Source organism: Vipera ursinii (genome assembly GCF_947247035.1).
Source record: "Vipera ursinii genome assembly, chromosome: 3".
NCBI classification, from domain to species: Eukaryota; Metazoa; Chordata; class Lepidosauria; order Squamata; family Viperidae; genus Vipera; species Vipera ursinii.
The window spans coordinates 82,806,918-82,819,863 of NC_139516.1; the positions used below are offsets into that span (position 1 = coordinate 82,806,918).

Consider the following 12,946-nt stretch of genomic DNA (forward strand, 5'->3'; position numbering starts at 1 on the left):
TAGGCCAGGGGTCTTCAAACTTGGCCCTTTTATGACTTGTGGACTTCAACTCCCAGAATTCCTCAGCCAGCATGCCTGGCTGAGGAATTCTGGGAGTTGAAGTCCAGAAGTCATAAAAGGGCCAAGTTTGAAGACCCCTGAAATAGGCGGTGGCTAACAATAAAGCGACCCAAATAGGATATAGATGCCTAGCAGTCACAGCTGGGGATCCAAACATGATTTGACCAAGGCAACGTAATAAAATGTTCCTTCCAATCATCAAATAAAGCTTCTTTTTCTTCTTTATGGGCATTATGATGCATGGTAATTAGTATGACTAGTAACAAAAATCAGCACCCTAGGTGAGCCATGTAATTTATTTATTTATTTATTTATCATTTATTTATTAATTTAATTTCTATACTGCCCTTCTCCCGAAGGACTCAGGGCGGTGTACAGGGCAATAAAATGCAATAAAAATACAATATACAAAAGTTAAGATAAGAATTAAATAGAAAAGCCCAATTGCAATAAACATTAATTAAAATTACAATTAAAATACCCCAAGCCCATCAGACCAGGCCGGCTCGTTCAAATAGGTTAGTTTTCAGGTCACGGCGGAAGGAGCGAAGGTCAGGAGCCGTCCGGAGCTCAACCGGTAAATGATTCCAAAGGTCTGGCACACCCACAGAGAACGCCCTCCCCCTGGGGGCCGCCAGCCGACACTCTCTGACCGACAGCACCCTGAGGAGACCCTCTCTGTGGGAGCGCACAGGACGAAGGGAAGTTGATGCCGGCAGTAGGTGCTCCCGTAAGTAATCTGGACCCATGCCATTTAGGGCTTTATAGGTCATCACCAGCACCTTGACTATCACCTGAGTACTCCCGAGTCCATACATGTAATTTTAAAATTTGATTTTTTTTTCTTGAAATGTGATGCCCTACATAATGTGGCAGACTCGTAGTTCGTCCATACAGATAGGTCACCCCTGATACTAATAACTGGTTCTGAAGTTTGTCTATATTCAGGCCTTCATCTCTTGTCTGTACTTAGTTGTGCCATAATACATCCGGACCTTTGGGCCTTTACAAATGTTTCTAGGACTTTGTGGGATTTGTTTTCCCCAGTAAAGGCTAAATCCCTGACACGTCCATTTTTTTTATTTCTGACACACTCATCTTGTCAGTTTATCCAAAACATCTTTCAAAGTGACTGCCACCTTGCATATCTGGTGTTGGATCTCTAGAGAAACTTGTCACTTGAGCTTAATATGACAATTTAGGGTTGGAAGTTACCACTGGGCCTGTTCTGCCTGTTTGCATTTCTCAGACACTTAAAATATTTTTTTTTCTGCATGTAAAATTATTACACCATCAACCTTGACTTGTCCATTGTGGCAGGCTTTTGTCTATGGGCCTTTAAGAAGACTTAAAAGAACAATAGGAACTGGGGGGGGGGTTAGAAACCTACTTTTCTACCTGCTGTCTACCTTCTACACTAATAATCCCTAGAAATCTATAATTTCCCAAAACTCAGGATACACTTAAACATCACTAAAATGAGACTCACAGTGATACAACTCCTTTGCTGTTTGATCACAAGTGATGTATGAGCTGGGCATGATTACAGTTTGAGAATCTTTTGTATACACAGTGCTGCTTAAATTATTCTTTGATGGAATTCAAGTACAGGTAATCTTCGACTTATGATTGATCATTTAACAACTGTTTGAAATAAAAAATATATTTTAAAAATCTTTAAAAATCATTAAAAAATGGGAAAAGAGAAATTCTCTGGTTCAAACATTACTTTTATCTTACCAGATGTTGGTAAGTTGCTGTTCTCTTAGCCCCGGTATGATTGTTCTCCATTAGCTTGTTTTGAGGGCTGTTACTTGAATTTTCCTTTTATAAATGTAATATTTCTTATTCCATGTAGTTACTAATGATTTAGATTTCAGTTGGACCTTGGTTGATTTACTGTTTTATGATAAAGATATTGCAGGCAATGATATTTTTCACATGAGAAATCATTCTCAATTTCCCCATATTCATGTCACTTATGTATGTCTTGGACTTACAAATTATGCTTCTTAAATCTGCAATCCTCATATGTTGTTGTTCTCCCTCTCTGCTTCTTATTTCTTTTTAAAACATACAGGATTATTATAGTATTGTAAAAGAGCCCATGGACTTGACCACAATTCAGAAACGTCTGGAACATCAATACTACACATGTGCTGCAGAATGTATTGACAACTTCAAGAAAATGTTTGCAAACTGCTATTTATATAATAAGGTATCTACAATGGATGACCATATCTATAAATATAAATATTTTTGACAAACATTTGGCTGTGCTACAGTTAGTCCTTATTTAGTGACTGCTTTGTTTAGCAACTGTTCCTAGTTGCAATGATGATGAAAAAGTAATTTTGTGACCAATCCTCACATTTACAGCCTTTGTATGTCTATAAAGCAAAGGAAAGCTGAACTAAGATCTTAAGCACAGTCCCAGTTTCACTTAGTGACTGCTTCGTTTATCAATTGAGTTACTAGTCCCAGCTGCAGTTGCTAAAGGAAGACTATCTGTATTTGGGTTTCTTCAACACCACCCGTTGCCATAATGGATTGGTGAAAATGGAAGCTATAAACAGGCCCTTTCTTTTTTTCCTAGTTAGTTTTCCACTTGACTATTAACTATTTTATTTATTTGGTTTATTATTTATTTCTTGTTTTATTTTTCTATCATACCCATTCACAAAGAAAATATGTGCATTTTGCCTGAAGAATGCATTTGCAGAAGCTACATGAGATTGCCTAATGATTTGTCTCAAACTGTCTCTCTCCTATCTCTTTCCACCAATTTCTGTCAATTATATCGGCAAATGGATGGGTATGATTTCATCGCTCGGATGCAAAGTTCGCCTGGTGTCGGAGATTCTTATGTTCAAACGTGTAAATAAAACCTCCATCTCAAAAATACCAATAGTCCCAAGTGACTTCTAAAAAATTCAACTTTTAGTAAAAAGAATATTTTCTTACACATTCTGAGAATTGAGGGCTTCATGATCATATACACTGAGTGGTATAGTGGTAAGAGAGATGAAAACCCTAAATCTATAAATTTGAGTCATTACTATTTAACGTTAAGGCTGGGGCAATAGGGGAACAAAATTAATTAAACAGTTGTAAATCTCACTTTAGGGACCGCAGTGGCTCAGTGGGTTAGGACGCTGAGCCTGTCGATCAGAAGGTCGGCAGTTTGGCGGGTCGAATCCCGAGTGCCGCGTAACAGTGAGCGCCTGTTTCTCGTCCCAGCTTCTGCCAACCTAGCAGTTCGAAAGCACGTAAAAATGCAAGTAGAAAAATAGGGACCACTACGGTGGGAAGGTAACAGCGTTCCATGCACCTCTGGCGTCTAGTCATGCCGGCCACATGACCACGGAGACGTCCTCAGACAAGCGCTGGCTCTTCGGCTTTGAAACATAGATGAGCACTGGCCCCTAGAGTCAGAAACGACTAGCACACGTGTGGGGGAACCTTTACCTTTACCTTTAAATCTCACTTTACTGTTCCTTTCCAAGCAATCTTAAGTCAAAGGTGATTCTCCTGTTGATCTAGCAGCTTTATGAGCAGATTTATCTTGGACGGTAATAGGCTCCAGCATTTATCTTGCAGCCTGGTGATGACATTGTTTTCATGGCCCAAGAGCTCGAAAAAGTGTTTCTGCAGAAGGTTGCCCAGATGCCGCCAGATGAGAAAATAGTGGTGATCAATAAAGGGAAAAAGGGGGAAGGAAAAACAAATGGTAAGAAATGCTTGACTTGACATCTCTAAACAGATTATATTGCTTGCTGAAGTGTTTTTGTAAAGTCTTAATAATTGGACAGAAGGCTCTCAAAATGCAGTTGGTTGGGGCAGGGGGGGAGTATACAATGACTGTAGACAGTTTGGTATTCGGTGTTAGTAATTTTTGCTGAATTACTGAAGGATGATGAAGACTGCACTTTTCAAGTTGAAACTCGAGAAAACTCAGGAAAGTGAGATTGGCAACCATATCCCTATGAGGAAAGGGCACCGAATGTATCCTACTTTTAAGCCACTGATTATAAATAAAAATTAAACATTGAGCCTGCATATTTACTGCTAAAAATGCAACGGTGTCGTTCATAAGAATGTCTCTAAATTATTTTGTTATTAAACAGGATTAAAGTAAAAGCGTGGATTGGTTCCGTCTCTTGAGCATAATTCTGTACAGTATTAATTGAATACACCATGCTTTTCACATATTCTATGGTTACTACTGTTACTTCCTTCTTCTCTTTCTGTCAAACTGATTTTTTCTTTCTCTCTTCTTCCTTACACACTAAGCTCTTAAAGGGAGACCAGGTTATTTTTGTCCAAAGTCTGACTTATTTATTGTTCCAAAGGTTTTTTGGGAATTAGAGCCTCAATTTCTAATTCTTGACATGAACTCATTCTGGTAATTCTTTCTCATAGGTTTCTCCCATTGCCTTATACCATGCATAGTAAAGCTGCACATCATGTCTTAGTTGCTAACATTTTGTAACATATAACTACATCTTTGGTACTTATTAGATAATCATCTGCATTCAAATTAGCCATGGTAATTATCTTCTATTAATGTGCCATTCTTTAGATACTAATAGTTTAGGAGCCAACCACCCAAATGGTGTTTCTTGTTTCAGTCATATTGTGCTGCCACCACGTGGCTGTTTTGGAGTAATTACAATGTGGGCAGTCAGACCCTCCTACCCTATGATGTATTTCCTCTTCCCTCCCCTTTCTGGGATGGACTTCCTCCTCCTTTGTCCCTGGGGAGAATCCCATCCTTCATTATTCAACTAACATGTGACAACAGCAGATGTGCAGTCACTGGGAATATTACCATTTTCCGACTATTCTGAATCCAAGCCATTGTGTATTAATCTCTTGATAAGACCTCTATGGTCTAGATAAGCAGATTTCCTTAACATTAACAGCTCTCTTCAGATAGTTGAACTCGTGGGAAACACATCTTATCATATAGAAATACCTTTATTGCATGTAGATTAAGATGACGTTTGCACGGCATTTCCAAGATATTTCCAAGGTATCTCCAAGGTCAGAAGATGGTAATATTCCCAGCGCCTGTGTGAGTCTACTGTTGTCACATGTTAGCTGAATAATGAAGGATGGGATTCTCCCCAGGGACAAAGGAGGAGGAAGTCCATCCCAGAAAGGGGAGGGAAGAGGAAATACATCATAGGGTAGGAGGGTCTGACTGCCCACATTGTAATTACTCCAAAACAGCCATGTGGTGGCAGCACACATAGATATTAAATATCCACAGTTATATTCCTATTGGAGTCTATAGCACTCAGGTCTTGTCTTGCTTCATGCTAAAGTAAAGCAAATTGCCATGATTATATATGAATGTTATAGTTTAAATCATAGTTATTGTATAAGATGGTATAGTCTTGTAGGCTATGACAGTGGGGAAAGAATCACAATGGAGAGTATAGTCTCTTTACGTGTGAATGCTGCCAGGAGCCCTTCACTAACACTCTATCACTTTGTTTTCTTAGCTGCTGAGCAATCTGATGCAAAAAAATCACAAATTCAGCAGACAAAAAAATCCAGAAAAGTCAAGCAGTTCCAAATGAAAACAGCAACCCCACAACTGCAGTCTCCAGAGCCTTCCCCTGTGCCTCCTTTTCCAAGTGTCACACTAACATCTGAAGCAGTTACCAAAGTAAGACCAAAAAAGAGCTATAGTTCTTTATGTTTCAGTAGTTAGGAGCTGTGAGGCTGATTGCCCGTCTCTTGTTTAGGAAATGGAGAGTAGAAATGGCCACAGTATGGAATCACCTGATAAGAACTGGACTCAAACTGATTTGGAGCACGGTTATCCAACCTTTTGGCTTGCTTGGGCCTCTCTGAGTGAAGAGGAATTATTTTGGGCTGCATATAAATATATAGAATATAGAATAAATATTAATAAAAGCGTATATATATATATATATATATATACACATACTCTCTTACTCTCTGAAATGATGGTTCAGTTAGTGTTTCGGCCAAAGAGTAGTCTATAAATCTTAACATTTTGAAAAAGTATATTTTTATTTTTCAAATATATTTGAAAATATTAGTAAGTCTCTCATAGGATCCAGGGGGAAAGGAGGATTTTTTAAAAAGCTACCTGAGTATTACAGTTAAATGTTGACTGTTTTATTCCAAGGATCTTAAACCACATTTTAAATGTACAATTCTCTCTTTAATAAGCCATGTTCCTGTACCGAAAAGGGTGTAAAAAGGAAAGCTGATACTACTACAGCAACCATCACCACAAGCAGCAAATCTTCTCCAGCACTCCTTGAACCCAAAATAACCAAGATCTCCACTAGAGAAGAATTCCTGTCCGAAAGAGCCTTGCCTGATTCATGGCAGCCAACTGAACCCACAAAAATTACAAAGCTAATAGAACCATTGGAATACTGTAATGAAATTCTTATAGAATTGATGTCAAACCAGCATGCCGCCTACGCTTGGCCATTTTATAAGCCAATAGACATCACTGCCTTAGACCCTGAAGAATATCACAGTATTATTAAATCTCCTATGGATCTTGGAACTATTAAAGTAAGAGGGTTTGGCATCATAAATGAAGTTGATTGCTCTATATAGGTAGTCCTCGACTTGACCTGTTGCTTAGCAACCAGTCAAACTTATGATAGAACCAAAAAAGGTACTTAAAATCAAGATTTGAAGTTCCAGTGGCAGCCCCCCCTCCGGCAGTCATGTGATCACATTTTGGTCACTTGGCAACCAGCCTGTATTTACAGCCATTTGCAGTGTCCTGTGGTCACATGACTGTGATTACATTTGTTGCCAGAAACCAGCGCTGGCTTCTGCTTTTCGGCAAAATGGCCATTGTTGACAATGGGGTTCACTTAACAACCATACATTCAGTTTATGACTTCAGCGTTCACCACCACTACAAAAATGCTCATAAACTTTAATACGACCACAAGCAGCACAACTTATGACTGTAATTCGGGGCTCAGATACTGTCATAAGTAAAGGACTACCTGTATATTATGTCGTTTAAAAATTTGTGTCAGGTAATATTCAGATAGCCTTTTCTGCATTAGAGTCAATCTGTCATTTCTTTTAGTTTCTGGCATCCAACAAAATTCATGAGACTGAGAGATTGTCTCAACCTGGTTTGAACTAAAGTATTGTCATGTAAGAGGTGATGCCAATGTAATTATTAATTGCATTGTCTTTGTATAAACTAAAATAAAACATCCGGTAATACAGTACTGGCTCAGAAAAGGCTTTGGTACAGATCCTGTGAAAGTGAAGATCTGATAAAAGATGAATTTGAAAAAGAATGATAGGAGAAAAGCATGATGTAAGAAGATATAGAATAGGTAATCCAAAGGTGTTTCCAGCTATTGCTGCAATAGTGGTGTGGATATCGAACTGGGAAGCATATCGAGAAGTACTGTCTCTTGGAAAGTAAAATTCAGTACAGTGTATTATTCCATATTTGGGAACATAAGATGTGTTATAAGTGTGAGGATACAGAGCCATGTACGTTAGCACTGATGACCGTAAAACCTGACACTTTGTGTGATTTTGCTTACTCAATGTTCTCATTCAGAGCACTGAGATCTCTATATTGCTATTAAGATACCTGGCTGAAGGAATTCTTCTATTTTTCACAGAAAAAACTGGACAATTGTGAATATAAAGACACACAAGAATTTGCTGCTGATATTAGGCTAATGTTTATGAATTACTATAGATACCATTCTCCAGATCATGAAATAGTGTCGATGGCAAGAAAACTTCAGGTGAGTTTTAACAATGGGAAAAAATATATATACATTTCTGGGATCCCAGTGAAATTACAGTAAAGTGTTGATGTGCAACATAGAACATAGCTGAAGAAGTGTTGCTGGCTGAAATAAAGAATAAGTTACCCTTTGAGTTCCCTTTAAATGAACCTGCCCAAACTGGCAATTAAATTGAAGATCTATACTGGTGATGATGCAATATCCTCCATTGCAGCCAAGAATGGGTACATCAACTTGTAGATGAAGGGCAAGGTACTCAGTACACATACATATCTCTTCTCTAGCTATTTGTAGTACATCTATGACCTCCATTCTTTATTGTATGTCAGAGGCTGCCCCTGATTTTTTTTTAGCGCAACATAGCACTTTGGATTAAAAGCCCTAGATTGCAGAAGCCTTTTGGCTCTGGAGAAGGTTTTTAAAGCTAGCTACCTTTCTTCTAAAGGGATGCGGTGGCTCAGTGGGTTAGGACACTGAGCTTGTCGATCAGAAGGTCGGCAGTTTGGCGGGTCGAATCCCGAGTGCCGCATAACAGAGTGAGCGCCTGTTACTCGTGCCAGCTTCTGCCAGCCTAGCAGTTCGAAAGCACGTAAAAATGCAAGTAGAAAAATAGGGACCACTGCGGTGGGAAGGTAACAGCGTTCCTTGGCGTCTAGTCATGCCGGCCACATGACCACGGAGACGTCCTCGGACAAGCGCTGGCTCTTCGGCTTTGAAACAGAGATGAGCACTAGCCCCTAGAGTTGGAAACGACTAGCACGCATGTGCGGGGAACCTTCACCTTTACCTTTACCTTTCTTCTGTGAAGGATGTCTTTGAGATGCTGTTTGCCAGAATTCCCGATGAACCACTTACTGGTAGGCCTCTGCTGCATTCCACCACAAGGAGCCCCAGTTCTGTATCTAGTGATAGCAGCCCTAACATCTCATCTGATGAAGACTCTGAAAAAGAACAAGCGAAACGCCTTGAAGAGCTCCAAGAACAAGTGAGTGGCTCTCTGTATGTGGTTCTGTCAGAAGAAGAATGCACAGGGTTGGGCACGAATATATAAAAATGAAATCCAGACAGCTGGGAGAAAAGGAGAATTATTTATTCTCCAAAGCACAGAGATTTGCCCGTGGAGGTAGCTACAGAGAAAATGGGGTACAGAGAGATTGTTTTATATAGAGAGACTGGTCCTTGGTGTGGGGTTGAGGGGCATGCTGGTTCTATCTAGTGTGTGACACTTGAGGGAGGTAGATACTATATGTGTGTACTTGTTGACCCTGGAGAAGAGGTTGATTAAATCAGGTGATGTGGACTGAGTCTCTTTGAACTGTTATTGTTATAATTATGTTTATATACAGTATTGTGTTAAATTATTTTTTGTGTGTTAGTGTGTGTTTACAATTGGAAATAAGTAACTTAATGTCTCTTTTTTGGGAGACCTGGATTAGTTAATATATGATTCCCTATCCAATATTTCTAACATAGTTATGTACATTTATATATTCTTTCCACTGTTCTATGTGGCTATATTTTGCTGTCATTTGTGGTTAGTGCAAAGGATGGGATCATTTGTGGTGTAAGAGGAGACAAAACGTGTAAGAAGGGTGAAAGAACTGTATTGAAATTAATTCCGTAGGAAATAAGAAATTAACCAGAGTTTTGTTTATATTAATAATAGTCTTATTATAGAAAACAAGGCATTTCTAAATGGTGGTGGTGGTGTGGTGTTGGAAGGACCTTGGAGGTCATCTAGTCCAACCCCCTGCTCAGGCAGGAAACCCTATACCATTTCAGACAAATGGCTGTCCACTCTCCTCTTAAAAACTTCCAGTGTTGGAAGTTCAAAACTTCTGGAGGCAGGTTATTTCACTAATTAATTATTCTCACTCTCAAGAAATTTCTCCTTAGTTCTAGATTGCTTCTCTCTTTGGTTAGTTTCCATCCGTTGCTTCTTGTCCTGCCTTCAGGTGCTTTGGAGAATAGCTTGACTCCCCCTTCTTTGTGGCAGCCCCTGAGATATTGGAACACTGCTATCATGTCACCCCTCACCCTTCTCTTCGTTAAACTAGACATACCCAATTCCAGCAATGTTCCTTATATGTTTTAGCCCCCAGTCCCCTAATCATCTTCATTGCTCTTCTCTGTACACTTTCTAGAGTCTCAACATCCTTTTTTACATCGTGGTGACCAAAACTGGATGCAGTATTCGCATTCCCACTTTGTGAGAAAAAGAAATTGTACATTTCTTATGTAATTTCACAACACAATCTAGTCACTAGTCTATTGCGTAATCATGCATAGCATGAGTTTTTTTTAAAAAAAAGTCAACAAGAGGTAACTAGGGTTAGGGTTCATTCATTTTACTACAGCTTTGCTTATTTGATCCTCATGAATGGTAAGTGCCTGTCAGCCTAACCAGGTATATAAGAGCAGAAGATCTACCCTAAAGGAAGACTATAGTAAGTTGGAAGTCCTTTCTTGTACACCTGCGAATCAGGAAGGTGACCATTGTGGACTTAAGGTTTGTTTCACACCTCCATCCAGGTCATTTTCCTTGCTATTTTCAGAACCTTACTTGTACACCAACACATAGGAGGAAGACAAAAGGAGTGTTTTTAAAAAGGATTTACTTGGGTTCATTCCAGCTGAAATGTTTATTAGTAAACAATTATGTTCTGTGCTAACCTTTCATGCTGGCAAGGAGACATAATTAGGAGGAGGGTGCCAAGATAGAAATTCTGTAGATATTGAAACAAACCTCTGTCTGCTTTGATATCTGATCTTCTCCTTGGCAGCACTTTGGGTATTTTTCTCAAGCAAGATGTCACATTTTTCACTTTAAAAAAAGTCTATACATGTTTCATAATACTTGAAATTGCTCTACAGCTAAACAAGAGCCATAGTTCTCCCCACACACACACCAATACCATCTGTTTGTTCATAGAAACCATGTTAGTTCCTAAATATTACTGAACATTCCTGTCTAAGAGAAAAACTAGGATGGGGGAGCAAAGGGATAAAAGATATAGACCATGCTATATGGGATCTCAGTATTCTTGGACTGCAGGATAGAAAAGCGAATAAGAGGAATAATTTGGAGAAAATACCCACTCGCCATCCTGATTCTTTTAAAAAATTTTCCTGCTAGCATTCCATTTTAAGTCTATGGCTCTTTTGAATAATCCTGGTGTTTTTCCCCCCATAATGTCTAGTCCCAAATTTAAGAAACTTTACCCAAAGGGGGAGGAATTCTCAGTCATAAGATCCTAAAAGTTTCTTATCTACTCCCTACTGAAACCCCTTTAACCAGGTTTACTATCAATGTTCCACCAGCAATGCCTTTCACTACTTTATAACCAATAAGACCCAAGTCACTCTGAGATATGAACAGGCAACACAGAGTTGCATTCATGCACTCAGAAGCAAAGGTTGAGAACATCTCTACTTTATTGCTTGTTTAAAAGAGTAACCCTGCAGATACACAACCAGCTTTCTTCAGGTACAAGAATTGACTGGCATAACTATTGAACTCAAAAGGGTGAAACCTTGGTCTCTGAAGGCTTACTCAGCCTTTTCCTTATGTAAGTCAATCCTTAAAAAGGCAATACAGTCCTTTGGCAATAGTGTTCAAGTTCAGTTGCTATGCAAGAAAACTTATTTACTTACTCATAACTTCAATTTTTGAGTCTTGTTGATATCTAAAACCAACCAGTTCCTTGGCAGCTCTTTGGCTCTGCCAATCCTGATCTGGTCTCTTGCCAACTTCATTTGAATCTAAGTTGCATGCAGCCATAACAACAAGGAACATACTTAAAATGAAGCCTTATGTGCTCTCTTTTTGCCTTTTAGTCACAAGTAATAATTCTCTCACTTTCCTAAGTGGAACAATTTGGTCTGTGGCTAACACACCAGGCTAGAAAGCAGGAGAGGGAGGAGTGAAAGTCAATGGCAATCACACGACTGTGGGACACTATGATGTAATTGCAAGCCAGTTGCCAAGTGCTCAAATTGCAACCGCATGACCGTGGGGACAGTGTAACTACGAGGGCTGTCCTAAGTATCCCTTGTTCAGCGCTGTCAGAACTTTGAATGGTCACTGAATGAGCAGATCTTAAAATAAGATTACCTGCAATGTAATTACCTGCAGTGTAAATCTTCAATACACTTGTGTTCCCCTTATAGTAGTACAGTGTAAGTTTCTATGGAGAGTCTCAGTCATCCAGGTCATGATTGTCCCAAAGGTGCTTTTTCAAAAGGCAACTGGACTTGGTTTTTCCTTGAAGACATTTCACTTTTCATCCAAAAAGCTTCTTCAGTTCCTGAAGGAACTTCAGGAACAGAAGGAGCTTCTTGAATGAGAAGCGAAATGTCTTCAAGGAAAAACCAAGTCCAGTTGCCCTTTGAAAAAGCACCTTCGGTACAGTATAAGTTGTTTCACTAATTGCTCATGTTCACAAAACACCGCAACTTTCAACAACAAATCAGATATTTTTCATGTTCCTCCCTCTAGCTTAAAGCTGTTCACCAGCAATTGCAAGCTTTGGCTAAAACAACCGTGCCCAGATTAAAGAAGAAGAAGAAAGGAAAATCTAAGAAGGAAAAAAGAAAAAGCAGAGGAAAAATCAAGCCTGCAACTCAGAAAAGCAGAAAGATAAAGCAAATGAAACAGCTAAAGAAAAGAATGTCTTTGAGCCTGTAAGGCTGCTGGTTGGCATGGATTTGTACTTAAAGCTGCTGGTCCCAGAGTTAATGATTGTTTATTCTCTCTCTTGCAGTCATTCCAAGAAAATCCAGCAGCAAGAAGAACTTGCAGGACTCAAGACTGAGGATGAGGATTCTGCCAAGCCAATGAGTTATGATGAAAAGAGGCAATTAAGCCTGGACATAAATAAACTCCCAGGGGAGAAGCTTGGCAGAGTGGTATACATTATTCAGTCAAGAGAGACATCACTGAGGCATTCAAATCTTGATGAAATTGAAATAGATTTTGAAGCTCTCAAAGCATCAACTTTACGGGCACTGGAGAAATATGTCATGGCTTGCTTGAGAAAAAGGCCCAAGAAACATTATGGTATGTTATACAGCAGATGCCTAAAAGGAGAGGGGAA

At 39.2% G+C, this 12,946-nt stretch overlaps 1 protein-coding gene across 1 annotated transcript in view; it reads left to right on the forward strand.

Annotated features, from left to right (window-relative positions):
- Positions 1–12,946, forward strand: part of BRDT (bromodomain testis associated) — a gene marked incomplete at both ends in the record, with an annotated part of 40,619 nt that overhangs the window by 10,871 nt on the left and 16,802 nt on the right. Inside the window, 8 exons of the mRNA XM_083360247.1 lie at positions 2,141–2,278; positions 3,661–3,790; positions 5,571–5,737; positions 6,292–6,627; positions 7,719–7,847; positions 8,659–8,853; positions 12,349–12,533; positions 12,614–12,909. Of these exons, the coding sequence (XP_083216373.1) occupies positions 2,141–2,278; positions 3,661–3,790; positions 5,571–5,737; positions 6,292–6,627; positions 7,719–7,847; positions 8,659–8,853; positions 12,349–12,533; positions 12,614–12,909 (1,576 nt within the window). The remainder of the gene's footprint in view (positions 1–2,140; positions 2,279–3,660; positions 3,791–5,570; positions 5,738–6,291; positions 6,628–7,718; positions 7,848–8,658; positions 8,854–12,348; positions 12,534–12,613; positions 12,910–12,946) is intronic.